This window comes from Rhea pennata, chromosome 23 (assembly GCF_028389875.1).
Source record: "Rhea pennata isolate bPtePen1 chromosome 23, bPtePen1.pri, whole genome shotgun sequence".
Lineage (NCBI taxonomy): Eukaryota > Metazoa > Chordata > Aves > Rheiformes > Rheidae > Rhea > Rhea pennata.
Window position 1 is genome coordinate 5,995,649 of NC_084685.1, and position 17,004 is coordinate 6,012,652.

The 17,004-nt window shown below is 43.5% G+C and overlaps 1 protein-coding gene across 1 annotated transcript; it reads right to left on the bottom strand.

Annotated features, from left to right (window-relative positions):
- Window positions 1-616: 616 nt before the first annotated feature.
- PNRC2 (proline rich nuclear receptor coactivator 2) lies at window positions 617-5,530 on the bottom strand. Its single transcript, XM_062593771.1, has 3 exons — window positions 5,378-5,530; window positions 4,128-4,333; window positions 617-2,933 (listed from the first exon to the last, which is right to left on the bottom strand). Exon 3 carries the CDS (start codon window positions 2,913-2,915, stop codon window positions 2,493-2,495), a length of 423 nt encoding a protein of 140 aa, XP_062449755.1. The 5' UTR covers window positions 2,916-2,933; window positions 4,128-4,333; window positions 5,378-5,530; the 3' UTR covers window positions 617-2,492.
- Between the last annotated feature and the right edge of the window lie 11,474 nt (window positions 5,531-17,004).

Below are 17,004 nucleotides of genomic sequence, written 5' to 3' on the forward strand. Positions count from 1 at the left end.
CCTTCATTAAGGAAGTCTGAGGTTTTCTTGGTATCCCTAGCCAACAGCCAAATACACAACACTCACCTGGGTCGGCAGGCTGCTGATCCTTATGCTTACAATTGTCTTTATCCTGGCTTATTGCCTACTTAATTAATAACATCGATGGGGCCTTTAAGTACATCAGTCAGCGTTCTGAAGTGTCAGTACTTCACAGAACTCCAAGCTACAAGTGTGATATAATCCCACTTTTACAATGTGAGAAACAAAAGGAGCCCAAATCAATTGGGAATCAAGTGTCTATGCCTAGATCCCTTTTAACAGAATTGGGCTAAAGGAGAAAGAACCTTGCAGAAGGTACTTAGAGAATTTCAGAGTAGGCAAGGTACAGTTAAACACTTTCCACTGCATTATGTATGCTGGGTTGGACAGCATATGACCTGAATCTTTTAAAGCAAAATGCTGACTTGATGAGGCAGAGTTCTGCTGCTACGCTGTAGTATTGCCACTGCTGCTTCCGATACACAACCATCTTCAGTTGAGTCCAAAGACCTTGCATGCAGAATCTAGTTACAATGCTGTAGTGGCATCAGCAAGAGATATTTTACACTACTGTATTTTAAAATGAACAGATTAATTTGGGGGGAGAAACATTCAATTTATTCAATTTACGTTGTTTCCAATTTTTACAGTTAGTAATTAACATTTTGAAATTGAGTTTACACAATTCTAGTTGGGTTACAGCTTACATTGGTGAAAATCCAGGTCAAAGACACAATTTAGAAGACTGCCAATTCCATCCTATTTGGAACAATGTATTTGTAAACATTCGAGCAGCTGCCAACACATTTTGAATGTATAGGAAGAACGTATTTTAAAACATTTTACAATTACAAAAATCACTTTGAAGTTAAATTAGTTGTTAACTACTATTTTTAAGTAACCTCAATTTGTTGATGACAGTTCAGTTGTTTTTAATCAAGATCAACTGAATTGCGGCAGCACTGAAATCTATACACTGAGTATTATTAGAACTTATTTTTCATTTCACTGCTGAAATTGTTGGTAACTAGTAAATCCTGGGACAGAATAGTGTTGTAGCAGTGACTGATTTCAGAAATTGAAACATTATCACAACAGCTCAGTTCTGATCAGGTTCCTAAGCTCAGCAGTTTGCTATTCTTATGAGACATCCAATTGATTTTAAACACTTTGCAATCTGATCATTTAACATGCGTCTCTCCTATACATTCAGAACATGAGCACCTTAGATTTGATGTTTTTTTAAGTTTTTTTAATTGTTATTATTACAAAATTCTAAATAAGCCTCTTTTGCACTGAGTTTATTTTAAGAAATGAGCCTACAAAGACAAACGTGCATGTTCACTATACGTTAAGTGCAAGGGCACAGCCACAAGTGTGCTTTTAGGCTTTTTTTCCTTAAACAAAATATTTTTTTTTAATTAAATCAGGCCATGTACTCAGCATGGTCATCTTACATTCAGCAGTTTTGTACTAAAAATACTTTTGTGCAGGAAAGCCCAGCATAAATTTACATATGCTACAAAGTTTTACATGTATTTACATGGCTCTTTTTCCCTATCTACGAAATCATTTTATACCTGCCGCAAGCTACAGTAACTTAGAACAGTATTACAGGGTAACCAATTTAAGACCAGCCCAAGTAACTCTACTCCTTTTCTTTTCACAATTACAAAATTGATACAAAAATGCATTTTAAAACTTATCAGTGCAATCAAAATACAAAGGTTTAAGTTTCTGGCAGTCATCTGGCAATGTAAAGTATGTCATTAGTTGGCACAGTTTGACTTGAGATTTCCATGAAATTTCTAGAGCTGGATAAAGACCAAAATACTGATTTGCCTGATTCTATCCATGCGAAAATATTTAAGGAGCCAATTTCCTACACCTAAGTTTTAGTCACAGGCTTGAATGCTTGTCCAGTGATTCAAGAGTGCCAAATAAAAGCTCACAGATATTAAGAACTCTGCATTTTCTACTAGTACCACCTAGGTGGAAATCTCCTCTGCTAGGAAGTCTGCTCTGCAGAGCTTTTATATATCTAGCAAGTTTAAAAAACAAAGTAACTGACTAAAGCTTTCAGTGTATTTTCCCCAGTTAATGCTGCATTAAGTTAGGCAAAAGGTGGTTTTCTAATACCATTCCTAATACTATACAAGGAAGTAGTCACAATTTCAAATTTTGACACACGATCCAGATCTGCCACAGGAAAAGCAAGAATCAGCAACTTGCTCTGAGCTGAAGTTTACTATAGATGAAATATCTTTTTCACAGTGAAATGCAAGCAGTACAGTTTTTGAGGTGAAGCACTGGAGGGGTATGTAAACTATCCCTGCTCCCCTTCCAGCAGGCCAACTATATGCAGCAAGAACAGCTAGTTCCATCTACCTTTATATCTGGAGTTATAAATGCCTATTCTCAAATTTGAAACCCTGTAAATTTAAATAACTAAGAATATTTAAAGTTACATCTCAAGCCTGGACTTTAAGTAATGTTTTAAGCTGAAATGTCATTATTTCTTTATCAGAAGGTTTAAAAGAAACAGGTACCCAGTGGCTTGGTGGCTTAGGAAGAACACTTGGTGAGGGTGGCTCACTAAATTTTGCTCCAGCATAGTTCTGATTGGTTTGAGGTGTGAAAAACAAGTTGGGACTTGATAAATTAGGACTCCAATTTTGATTATTGGGAAAGTGAACATTGTTCTTTCCCCCTTTCTGCATGGCCTGCCATGCAGCCGATGAGTTGCATCCATGTCCTCTTTCCTTCTTCATATAGGTCATCTTCATCTGAGAGTTCTGATCTTTACTCTTCTGTCTGTTTTTAAGTTGTTGATGGTTCTTGGTGGTATTTCTAGCCTGTGGAACTGGAATGTTAAACCTTTCTCCACCACCCATCTTCAACTTAAATGTCACCTATAAAACAGAATGAGAGCAGAGTTTGGAATTTGTGACTTTTTGAAACAAAAAGTTTAAAGTAGTTTTTAGATGCTAAATAAGGGAACTGAAATCAATCTATCCAAAAATTAGACAAATGAAAAACAATTTTCTCCTTTGGAAGAAGAGACTTCAGTAATACAAACTTAAAAACTTAGTTGATGATATTTGTGAGAACTGAATTACAGTGCAGTGAACTTTGCAGTATCTTGTCTGTTCAGTGTTAACACAGGACAACTCAGATGAACTAAGGACTGTATAGGCATCCTACCTAGCCATCATCCCAAGACACAGGCAACCAGTATCAAACCAACACTAACCGCACATTTGGAGTGGAGGCAAGGAGCAGGGAGGATAAATTTAATAAAAAAATAAAAAAAAAGCTCACTGGTACAAGAATCTGGAAGTAAGTTTTAGGTCAAAACGGCCAAGAACTTGACAGTGAAGGTGTATCTTCCTAGGGAGATACCGACTGTATGATGACTCAGCAATGGCTCATCAGGACATCGTATGCCCATCTGTCCTTCAGTAACTGTACACAACTGCCCCCCATAACAGTTACAACTTTGTCTGGCTCATTATGAAAGAGCTGGTCCTGGAGATAGCCACCACTTTTTTTCTGCTCAGCAAGACACTACTAGAAGCACATTGAAGACATGGCTCAAAATGCAGTGCCAGATTTAAGTTTTTAGTATCTAATCCTTAAGATATTTTTATTATACTCAGCCTATGATACACCTAAAGATCTGAGCAAGGTCTACAACTGCTAAAGCCACTCCGCAGCATAATGGAATTGCTCAGCAGAATGGCAGAGGTAGTTCAGAGAGACAGTTTCCTGGGTAAGTAAGAACCACAAAGGAGGTTCCTGATATTCCTAATGAGGACCTATGTATCTGATCACAGTAAGGTAGGGGCAAGCTCCGCTTCCCAAACAGCTTTTCCCTGGGAGAGAAGGCAGCAGGGAGATCCACATGCACTGGTGGCACATACAGCCAGACTTAGGCATGCTTCAGGAAGAGAGCTGGCCTCAAAAAAATGAGGAGAACCAAGGGCAACCTAAAATGAAAAGCAAGCATTTATAACTGGACTTATAAACTACAGAACTAGATATGAAAACACACCTGATTGGTCCTTTCATGCCAACTCTCCCACAATACATTGTTCCCCATTTACCTTTCAGTTGTCTTCTCAGATTCCACACTGTCCAACTCCTGTCCCCTTTCTTGCTTCCAAGCCTGAAAGACTAGGTGCTGCCTTTCGCTGGACTCCTTCCTTTGGCTAGGAATAGAAGTTTTCATGGGCTGATCTGCTGTGTTCAGCCAGGTAGCCGAGCCCAACATCGGATTCTCGGCACAGAAGCTCCAGGGGAGAAGTCTCAACTGCATAAATTACGAAAGTTCAAATTCAGAAAATTGAATTGTTTCCTCTTAAATTTGAAAAAAAAAAAAGTAAAAAATATGAAAAAACCATGACAGAATCTCTAAGCACAAGTCAGTTGCATTTCTCCATTAAAGATGACAATATACTTCATTTTTTATATGGTAAAAACATTTTACTGTATATACATAAGCTTCACCATCATACTTAGCGTTTTGAAAATGAGTATTTTCATCATGGTATACATCTTATAAATATTTTAGTTAAGCAGAGACAAGCAGAACCTTACCCTTTGTTTCACAGAAAGTCAAAAAAACACGAAACAAAAACACACCTTTGGGATGAAATTCTAGGAAACTAGTGTCTCAATGTACCACTCTGAGCAGGAAAAAGCCCTCCCCCAAAACTGTCTCTCGGTAACTCACCCACCTAACCCCACGGGACCAGAGGGCAAAAAAGCACCGCCCAGACTACTGCGAAGAAAATCTGACCCTAAGCGTCCAAACACTTCCCATGAAGCCAATCGCACTCTCAAAGCCTCTTCCAGCCGTTACAACACAGGGCGCCACATCAAAACAAAGGAATTCCTGAGAACCTCCTAAGACAGTTTCCTTTTACCCACGGCTCATACCCTCCTGAAGGCTTTTTTAAGGCATTCCATCTGTTGACCTCCCCCATAAGATGCGTCACTGAAGTGTCATCACCCTCAAGTGTCCCCTCTCCCCCAAGCACTAGGAGGAGCCGCTCGTCTGCACTTTTAGCCTTCACCTTGTTGTGGCGAAAGTAAAGGGCTAACGGTTATTAGCGCAAACCAAGCTGCACACTGGCCCGTGAGCGCTCCCAGCCCATCGGAGCTGCTCCCCCTTCGGGAGCTTCCCAGCTTTCACCCCTCTTGCCTCCCTGCCCTCAGGCCTCATCGCCCTGCCTCACTCCGCAGGGGCCTGGCAGTCCTCGGCCGCACTTCCTCGCTGCCTCAACAATGGAGCAGCTCGGCGAACACAACATGGCGGCGGCGCCCGGCCCTTCCCACACCGCTCTTCCCTTACCGACTTCTGTCCGTCTCGCTCGCTCACGAGCAGCGACACACACGGGCCCTTAGAAGCCGACCCGCTGCTCTTCCGCCGCCGCTCTTCGACCCCCACCCCCCCCCGCAAAACGCAGTCCAACTCGCTCCACCGACGCTCGCCGCTTCCCCTCTATCTCCCACACAAAATGGCGGCCACGGGCCTACGCTGTATAACGCCGTCACCCTTCTCCCCCCCCTCCCCGGTCCTTTCCGCTCCAGCCAATAGGAGCACGCTGCGTGCCTCCTCCGGCCAATGAGAACCAAGCCCCGCCTGTTGCTGGGGGGCCTAGGCAGGCGTGGGCGGAGCCCCGGTTTGAATCGCCTCAGCGAAGGGCAGCTCGGGAGCGGCAGCCAGCCTTGCCCTGTTGTTCGGCTGTTTTATCCCCTTTACAAAGTTACGGATTTCAAATAACGTGTGCAAGTTTATTCTATAGTCCGTTTTAAGTCACTGCTATTAGCTGCAGTTCAAGGAAGATCGCGTAGTGAGAGATTTGGCAAGCCAATAACCCCCTCACACACATCACCTTCATTTGTTTCCTCATGCAGTTTATGAGATCTTTCTTAAAAAATTGAGGGATTTTTAATGCCAAAATGAAGCACAATATGAGGGGAAAGGTTTTCGCAATTTAAAACTGCAGCTATGCTGTGGGAATGGATTCCAAAAAAAAAAAAAAGAAAAAAAAACTGCAAAGAAACTGGCACAGGCTTGCATTTATTTTTCAGAGTAATTTCTTCCACTTCAGGGCATCATTTACATGGAAATGACAAAATGTCTGGCCTTTACCCCATACCCACCTAATTACATGACCATGAGAAACCCCTCACTCCTCAAGCCATCCTCTCCCTCCACCTGCCCTCGGGCATCAGAGGCTCCTCCATAACGCTCTTGCACAGTACATTTCTATTAAGGACACAACAACAACAACAAAAAGAACCCAGCAATTTCAAAGGGAAAGCAAGAGTGACTTCCAGTTTAATTGACTTCAAGGGTGGGGGCGGAGTGCACACAAGCAACAGGCTGGGATTCAGGAGCTGGAGTATCCTTGAGGAGGTCATTAGAGGTGCCACAAAACAGAAAAACAACAATAACAACAACAAAAATACAACTTACTGCCAAGATGCTTCAAAATGGAGCTGGTTTCTTACTGACCTGGCAGTACGGGGCACTGACTTACCTCAGTGACTTCTCCTCGGGCAGAAATGGAACAAAGATAAGTACTCCAGAGAGACAGCTGGCTCTAAGTAGTATTTCATAATGCAATGTGTTATTAAAAAAACTATGTTATATTTTAATATACATAACGTGTTGACACAACCAAGCTGAGACCTTTGTTCATCTTCTTTATTGCAGGCTTGCATGAACCAAGTTGAGATTAATTTTGTTTTCCTCCCTTTGCTGTGTGTTTTCTTGGCATTTAATGTTATGTCTGAGATTCTTTGAGTAGCTTTCATTAAAATAGAAGACATCAGTGACAATATCTGCTGTAACCAAACATTTAAGCCTTGAGATTCCACTCATGGTCTCAAATAACTCTTCTGTAACATGTCAGCAGATTTTTGCCTCCCCCCCCTGTTTATATCTGCTAAAGTATCATCTCATAATGTGTGTTTAAATCAAGGCATGTCACTGAAGTTCAGAAAAAACATAACATTTTACTGGCTGCAAAGGTGCTCTTGTCAAGGGAACAGAACAGTCATGTACTTTTAAATTCAGATCAAGGATGACACAAGGTCTGGCTGTTTTTCCACATTATCTCTTAGATACTTCAGAAAACATCTTGTCTCTTCCAGGATTAGTTTTGGGGTCAGGCTGACACGTACAGCCAGAGGCACAAGGGAGCAGGAAGCATCAGTGATAAACCAATTCTATACTTGTGCAAAAAAAAAAAAAAAAAAAAAAAAAACTATTTCACTGAAACATACAGGGAAGCCAGTTGAATACAAAAAGTAGTTGTTATTCACTCAGTTTAAACAGGAACCCAAGGAGTGCTGTAAACCAAAGGACAGGCAGTCTAGAAAATCCAAAACACAAGCTAACTTCAAGCAAAAAGAAAGTTACCATCATTTCACACTGCAATTTCTAAAAAATTGGGTAAGTTTATCTTCTCATGCTCCACTGCAGGAGAGGAAAGTCCCCAGGGCTGCTGTAATCCAAACAAGTACAGAAGCACCTTATGTATCTGCAAGTCCTAGACAGCCTAGGACTTTTTTGTGCAGCCAAATTCAGGTCCCAGGTTTCAGCTGTAATGTCTTAAAGAGATCTAGTATCTCTCTGAAAGAAGATATTCCACTCCTTCAAATACTGATTTTAAATCCTCACTCTTTGTTTTAATGGCTCAGCACAAGACTTCCTGCTCCAAAGGACGTGGTAGGATATTCACCTCAATTACTCATGGGCCGCCAGTCTGAGTTGCAGCCTAGGACGTGGTGACACATGAGCCACTTCCAGGAGTGGCAGCTCCGCTTCTTCATGACATGCAGCTCACCACCTACATGGGACAAGGCCTAGGAGGCAGTGCCCTCACCTTGCTGCAGGGCAGCATAACTCCAGACCTGACCTGGTATCACCATGTGACTCCGCACTGCAGACAGACTCACTGACCTCATCTCCACCCTGCCCTCTCTACATGTTCTTATAACTCATTTGGCAAATGCTTCTATTGTGCAAGTTTCTGCTCTGTCCTCATGACTCTGTTTCCTCCAGGTAATCGAAGGCTGACTGCAAATAATGACCAAGTTTTCCAATGCTCCTAGTGAGCCACTGTCTTAGGCTGGGTCTACCTTACTCAAATCCTCAAATGCTGACATTGCAAGAGCTAGCAATTTGCCCAGAAAACAAAGTCCCCACTCTCTTTAGCCCCAAACTGAAATGCTTCCAGCCATGCACACATTTATGCCAGGAGAATATTTCAAGAGAAATACCCATTGATAGTTGCTATAGGAAGTAAACAGGACAGATGAATCATTCGTTAAGTCAACACTGAACTATTGCCCCAGTTTTATTCAACAGGTGATAAGCTTCCAGTGACTCTTGGTTTTTAAAGAGACAAAAATAAGCACACCTTGGCATTAAAAGTCCCATGACATGCTTTAAACTAGTTAGATGTTACCATCTGTGCCAAATATTAAATAGAGTAACAATAATCTGCCTGAATCACCAAAGTTTTCCTTGTGTGGGAAATGGGTTGATTTTGTATTTTCTTAAAAGAGAAATCTATATGAGAGTAAGTACATAGTACCAATTCGAATAGCCTTTATTCTATTTGGCAAAGGACCTCAGGTTCTCAGTCTAAACGAAGTGCTGAGCAGAGCTTAGGAAATGCACAGCAGAGCAATACACAGGAGCTAGCTGGGCATTTGAATCTTTTCAGAACACAGAGAAGCAGTAGAACACAGCAAACCCTCCAGCAATTCAAGGGAAAACTATATTAACCAATTGCTTACAAGTTTGTTTATAAAGAATTCAGAGGCAGGATACCTAGAGATATTTTTTATGTAAGCCATGGGTAGGAATTAAGTCAGTGTCCACTGGTACCAACATTAGACTACCTCCAGAGTGAGAGATTCCTCATCTAAACTGCTAAAACCAGACAGATGCTCAGGAGTATCTCTGAGGACATACCTCCTTGGCAGAGGTACAACTGCAGCATGCATATTTCAATATATACATATATATACACACAAACCAGCAACAGTGAGAAAATATGAAACTATAAAGCTCATTAACGCCAGTTAACCAAGCCTGGGGGCCCAGGACAGATTAAACATGATGGAGCAGTTTCACTATAACTGAAGTCTGAAGTTGGTAAATAAGAGTGCATCCAGGCATGACTCCTGACTCTCACTCTTCAGGTTTATCGTGTCTCAACAGCTCCCTGATCAAATCCACACCAGCTCTGAGTCACAAATGCCTGTAAGAGCCTTCAGCCCACTTAAGAGCTTATCAGCAGAAAAAGCATTCCACTCTCAACACACCTCACTGTACAAGAGCAAGCAGAGGGGTTCTCCAGCCAGCCGCCTTGCCCAGGCGCCACCTTATACACGTGGAGGGTGGCCTCATCGGACAAGTCCCATTTCACTCAGGTGAGCAACACTATGCAGAAGACTCCCCCCCACCACCATAAGCACTTTCTCTTGAGAGTACAGGGTAAAATCCCACTGGTTCTCCAAATAAGCAATGCCTCTGCCCTCAGCCCTATCTGAGCCACCCTCAGTTTTCACATTCAGTCCAAGCACAAACCAAACCTAGAGAAATATGAGCAAGTCATGGCCCTCCTACAGAGCACAGCCAAGTTTTTTGCCAGCCTGATGGCCAAGCACCCCCATCACATCAACTGTGTCCAGACAACAGCCCCATGTCCCCAGAGATCTGCCTCCTACCGCTCTGGAGGTAAAGAAGTTGCTACTGAGCAAGACCAAGCTCATGAGCTCTCTTCCCTAACTCCTACACCATCTGCCCCTGCACCATGCAGGGGGAACTCACCCAGATATAGCTCCAGCCCACCCTGAACCGCAGCAGCCTGGGACACCTACCCATGGGACACAACCACAGCCAGCCAGTGCAACTAAGCCATTTGCTCTGGGACAAGTAGGAGCACAAAGCTCAGCATGGATAACTACTCAGTTATTTTTAAGCCCTAGAGGAGGCTGCATAGCCCCTGCTAATCTCTTGTGCCATTACAGCTACATCACCACCAAAGTTCTTGCAAGCTGCTAGAGGAAGCTCTGGCACCTGTCTGGAGGTCACAGGGAAAGCAACCCTCCCGCAGCTATACCAGTGCCGTGCTGCTGTGCTCACGGCCATCAAAAGCATTTCTCCTGCTCACAGGCTCTGCTTAGCCTCTTACTTGGTGAGACCCAGGAAGGTCACTGGCAGCAGAGCACAGAAGTTAAACTACTGCTAAGATCATCCTGAGTAGCTTAGCATCATCTCATACTATTAAGTAGTATCTATTTAACAGCTCAGATATGCTTAATTGTGCTTCTAATTTAAGTATCATAAAATCAGGTGCAATGAATTCAGGCTACCCTACCCACCCAAGAGAGAAGCCATTTAAAGCCCCCTGGCCAGTACAGTCTCTTCAGAGCCCTCTTTTAGCAGGGCTGCTTCCTCATTTTCTTGCAATCATGGGTTGATTTCACTTCTGCTAAGCACCAGCAGCCTTCCCGCCCCCGAAAAAAAAAAAAAAAAAAAAAAAAAAAAAAAAGAAGAAGAAGAAAGAATGAACTTGACCTTTATGGGAATATAAAACTGGTTATTGATCTCAGCTGTTGATACTGGGCATGGGGATTTTCCAGAGCAGGGCTATTCATAGGCTTGTTAGCCACAGCTGATGCCAAAGGAGCAAGTCGCTAGCCCCTGCATGCAGACTAGAGGGGAACAAAAAGCCCTTAGATTAGAAAAGTCAACCTTTAAAAATTTTCTGGGAGTAACATCACAGCACTGCTTTTACAGCCACCTTTGCTTTGGAAAGGACAAACCTTGCAAACCCTGATTCTTTAGTTCTCAACAGCAAGCAAGTATAAAGCATCTTTTTCTGCTCTGTAAGCTTTTTACAGCAAAAAAAAGTTTTGCCAGTTTGTGGGAATTAATATGGAAGCCATTATTTTTCAAGACCATGCTGATAACCTGTCTCTTCTTTGTTTACACAGTAGTCCTTCAAGCATTTCATCTTTACTATAGTTTCCACACCATAATGTGATCCAGAGAGGCACAAAGAGCACCCCATTATGCACCAGGCTCTCAAAAATGCCCATCTCCAAGCAGCAACTGAAGAGTCAGATGGGACCCAGGTGCCAGGCATTCCCAAGTGCCCTGGGAGCAGTGAGGAATTCCCCTCTTCCCTCCCAGAGACTAAGAGGAAGTGCTGGGTTCCCACATCTGCCACCACCTCTTTCTCATGCTTTTGCAGGTCAGTGTCCCCATGAGCATCACACACTCCCCTGGAGGGGGCAGCCGAGTATTGCTGAACATGGCCCCGCTGCTTCTGCTCCAGGAGCGGCTGGGAAAACCCTGCGTCAAAATAACCGGAGAGGAGCCTGCTGCTCACAGCAGAGGGGAAAATGTAAGGATCTGGAGAGCAAGAGATGAAACTGCTCTTTAAAGTCACCACAAATCCACTGAATAGTGGGAACTGGGATCCAGACAGGAGGGTTGAATGGTTTAATTCCCCCCTTGGGAGAAGACAGGTGGACATCGCAATGAGGGGGCTGTGACGGGTCCTTAGTGTGTCAGAGCAGGGCCTGCTGCAAAGCAAAGGCGGGATGTATCCAGGGGCAAAGGAGCGTAGCCAGTGCACTGTCTGCTCCTCGCTATGGGATTAAGGAGTGTTGTATTGTCCTACCCAAGCATAACATGGCAAATTTCTTTGGGATTTCAGGCAACCTACCCACTGACATGGAGCCTGGAATAACAGATCCTGGTTCCTCACACTGCTCTGTTGTCACTCGCCAGCATCTGCAAGCTGTCCCGGCTTTGCTGCAACAATAGTATGATCTGCAAATAACTAGCTCTATGCTGCTGCTGAGCTGACGAGGAAGAAGCAGTTAGCTGGGAGGAAGGGTAGCCTGACACAGGTGGAGCAGAGACATTAGCCTCTGCAGACCTTGGTCCATCACGGCCACAGGTGTGGAACGTGTAACTTCAGGCAAGCCATTTCCTTTCCCTTCTGTTTGCAAAGAGAAAATCACTTCACTGTTCTGGCATTAGCAGAGCACGTTTGTGCACAGAGGAGTGCCTTGCACAATTTCACAGGCACAGAGAGGTGAGATTCCTGCAGTTAATGGGACCAGATAAGACAGGGGTGGCAGTTTTATGAGCTTGCCCTTATACATGCCTTGTGCCTAAATAAGCATCTCCAGATTTTTCTCTATCTGCTTCCTAGCTCTCCTCCTTCCCTCTCCTCTTCCACTTCCCCATAAAAATTAGAAAAGGAGCCCAAATATGTCTTGCCTAAAGCATTCCAGGTATATGGAGAAATCAAAGAGACCGAGCAAATGATTTTGACAAGTCAGAGGGCTAGGGTGGTTGTGAGATGTGGCAATTGCAGCCAGAAGCAGAACACAAGACCCAGAGGGGAAGTGGGGAAGGAAAGAAAATCTGACACACTTTCACCAAAAGAATGTGAGACAGGGCAAGAAACCAGAAGAAAGATTTAAACTGATGGATTTCCAGCTCAAGGGAGTAATATGGAATGGTACAAGAAACCCAGATGAAACCAAGAAGTGGTGCTGTAGAGGAGAAGGAGGAAGCAGGCGCCATACACAGTGGCACAACATGCCCTAAGAGCTGGAGGGATGGGAAGTCCCTAAGCACCCCCAACCCGAGACTCAAGCGAGAGGCGGCGAGTGGTTTGCATTTACTAACCCGAAGGTACATCCTGCTGGCAAGGATCTTTTTTCTCGCAGTAAAGCGCATCGTAGCTTGGAGCCCACAGTGCTGACACACACACACAGTCTGGTGAGACTCTGCTGAGAAGGGTTGGTCACAGTGTTATTTAGGCTGTTCTGCAATGCAAATTAACAAAGGGTGGGAAAACTGGTTTTTGGGATGAATACTTTCTTAATGCGAACGCAAAAGGTAAGTGTTTTAATAACAGATTGTGGACTAGCTCTTTGCATCTCATTCTAGGGAATATTAATGTTGGACATGTCAGAGGCATTTCTTAATGTATAGCAAGGATGAGTATGATACTGAGCTCTCAGGCTGAGCTTTCTGCACTAGTTAATGTTTTTGAAACTCTGTGTATGTCGGTTTCAGGATGATGACAGAAGCACTATTTTGCCATGCTTCATATTCATACTGGTATTGCATTGCTGCTCTGAACCTATACACTCGTATATTTTGAATGCTGTCATTCTGAGCCATTGCATATTGGCAGAACTATTGTGAAAAGAAATAAAGCAAATAATCTTCAGTGTGGCATTTGTGGCAGACAATTTTTAGCATCAAGGGGATTACAACACATAGTATTATTTAATATAGTCAGAGGGACAAGCTGGGATGATCAGCTATTTCCACAATAATGCCAAAACTTCTCCTGCAGCTAAAACAAGAAATCATATACAAACTAAAATATGTATAAAGTAAAAGACATTTTGCTCTTTCAGCATACTGACAAGTGAAATGTCAAAGCATTAATGGCAATTTTTGTGTAAATCATTTCATTTGTTCATAGTAAGTGATCATTTAAGACATTTTATTTTATTACAAAGATTGAAGCGCTCAGAAATTCTTACGATGAACACAACACTTTCAAAGTGCTGTATGAACATTGCAATGACTGATTGCAGCACAAATAATTTAATTTTCTATTATCTAAATAACTAGTATGTTACTTTATTAATCACAAAGATTCTGAGGTGCCTCTGTAAATGAAGAAACCATCAGAAACCATGCTGCTATGTGCAATGCAGTATAAGTCTGACACCTGAAATCAATCTCACCAAGGCACTGAAATGGAAAAGGCCTTTTTTGCTTGTAGATTTAATTTCCACTGAAGCTGGTGGTGTCATTAGGCTGGTTTTTGACAGACTTTGCAGCAGCAACACTGTATCAGAAATCTACCGCATTCTCACATGCCTTATCTGCACTTTGTTACTAAAAGCAGTGCTCATTTAGTTCAGTTCATCTAGTGTGTTGACTCCATTTGCTGCCTCTTGGGGTCTGTTATACTACCGGCATTGTTTGGGGCTTTCTCCACTCCAGTTTTCAGTATTGCAAGAACTGGGATTTCCATTGATGTACTTTGGCAGAATATTCCCCATCCTAAGAGATCCTGTTGGCAGGAAACATTTCACTGTTATGGGAGGAGAGTCAATCCTATGGCTGAGCAGAGGCCCAGGAAATTCCATTCAGTTCCCTCGGCTTCCAGCAAACCAGTCACTCAGACTGTCTATGCCACGGTCTCATGTCTGTCAAAGAGGGAGAAAAGCTCCTTTGCGCTTTCTTCCTGAGCCAAAATGTCAGCCCCACTGGCAGGGAGTCGGGTTTTGGGACTGGTTGCTGTTGGGTGATGCAGGTGGGCCTGAGGCTGTAATTCCCTCTGTTGTGGAGCTGCTGCCCCTCGGAAAGCGGTTTCCACCAATTTTGGGGTGGAAGCAGGACTGTGATCAGTCATGCCCCATGAAGGATGGGCTAACTCCCTCCCAGGACCTAGACATAGATCAGCTTGTTTCCCAAGAGCTGAAGGCAGGAGGCAGAGGGGATGAACAAATGATGGGTCAAATACAGAACCTTTCTGACAAAAGAAAAATGTCCCAACTGTGAAAAAAACGCTCTCATTGACCATAAAGAAGAGACAGACAGTGAGAAAAGGGCAGCTCTTGATGTTTTCCCATGTTTAGCTCTGGAGTCTTCATGCAAAAAAAGCAGACCTTGAGGTGGAGCAAAGCCCCATCCCTTCCCTCGCTGACACCATAGCTGGAACAAGGATTTGGGGGAGCTCAGTCAGTACTGCAGAGATTCGTCCTTGTCATTCAGTCTGAGACACAACAGATGTGGGAAGAGAAAGTCTGGCCTGTCTGGCTGGTTGCTGTAAGCCCAGCACATTATTTTGAACCTAAGGGCTTATCTGAATTATGTCAGCTTAATAGAGCTATACTAGAACGTCAGTACAAGAGTTATTTTGCCATTATAACCAAATTCTCTCCCCAAGCAACGTAACGTGAGGAATAGTATTTTGCTGGCCTTCAGTCTCTTGCCTAGTGTTCAGTATAACTTCCAGGCTCCTAAGTACATTCTTGGGACATTGCATAAATTCAGATACTGAGAATTTTACATGATCCCAGGGATGCTGCCTGCAATTAACAGATGCCAAGGAGATGCTGGAGTCTGCTTAATCAAGAGATGCCTTGATAAGGACGCTAGAGTTTTGGCTGGTGAACTTTGGATACTCAAGGAAGCAGTTGCTGCCCTGCTAGTCCTGGTGAGCTCTGAGACAGGCCAAAGTCCAGATGCCCGCACAATCCATCTCTCTCTCCAGAGAAAGACTGGACTGCTTTTAGCTTTAATAACAGTATTTAGTAATTAAAGCTGCACTTGCAATGTTTCTGTAATAAGCTGCAGGAAACGAGCACTTACATTTGAGTGCAATATCCCTCATGCTGCGGGATTACTCCATGCCAGAGCATGATGTAACAGAAAGAGGCTTGCTGCAACACAGCCACATTTCAGCCCAAAGTCCAAGATCCCTCCAGTCTGATATGACAAGAAATGCAAAATAGGGTTGAACCGCTCCTGGTGCGACATGCCTCAAATGCCCTGGAACCACTGATGTTCAAGCCCCGACTCATGGCAGGAGCCTGTCTCCAGAGCCAGGTGTGGGGTCTGGGCTCCTCTCAGCATGCTCTAGGGCTGCATTTCAAGCGCTGAGGAATATTTTGCAACTATTGCCACCACCATGCCCAGCCTCCTTACAAAGACTGAACATGAACAGCAGTGGGAATCAGGGGTTGATCGAGTCAGGAAAGGAAGGAAGTGACAAAGATGGGTATAAAATACTTGTCACTGCTAATCTGTTGTGGACAGAGGTTTCTAGGATGTTGGTCACTGCTGACCATTGTTGCCTCTAGAGACAGCTGCTCTCTTTGCTGAATTTCAAAAAACACACAGAGAAACCACAAAGTAGCTGGCTACAGATGTCTGACAAGCCAGTAGCTCAGCAGCAGCAAAGCCCTGCACCACCTTGCCTCTCATTCATTCAGTGCTTGCTTCACTCCTGTTGTATTTAGTAGTCTGAGCAGGTTGTGGCTCACAAGTTTTGGACATTTCCTCTTTTGAAAGACAGCTGAGGGGAATGAGAGATGGTGGCTTGTTTATGCTGGGGGAAGGGAAATTGTTATCAGGTCAGAAATACTTTCCTTCAGCAGCTGAAACTCATGGTCCCATTGCCCAGATTTGGGATCTTGGATACTCAGAGCCAGGTGGAATAGTGGCTCCTGTCCCACGGGCCCTTGTAGCAGTTGGGGTATGACTTGCCAGTGCATGGCACTCAGGACACAACATCTGTCTTTACTAGACAGATCAGGCAGCCTTAATGTATTCATCAACCTCTTCATCTGTTGTCTATACCCCAAGTTGACCTCATTCTTCCCGTTAGAATTAAGCTCCAGGGATCATTTTGATTAGTCTGTTTGGAAGCTGTAACAGAGTGACCAGTCACCACACCGTGATCCTTCCATGCCAGCTGCTAGGGGTGTTTCTCACCCAGAATAAACATTAGGCAACACAAGACAGCTGAGCCCTCGGGAAAATGCATTGAGTTTAAAGTACAAGTATAGTCAAGAGTAGAAAAGAGAGAAAAGCAATATCCAAATGACAAGCTCATCAATGTAATGACTTTAAATGCATCAAGCTGCAGAAAGGTAGAAAAAATACATGGCTTAGCTGCCACAGAATGCACCAAAGAGCTTAACATCTAACCTAGGAAAAATAAGGCATTTCCTTCTACCAGATCTGTGCTAAAAGTGCTTGCAAAACTAACCTAATCCTGGGCACGTACAAAACTTCCTAGGTTCAAGTGATTTAACTCCTGTCAGGTCCACAATTGTCTGTATGTCCTGCTTGCACTCTTATATTTATGCTAAACAATAACTTTTAATCACTCT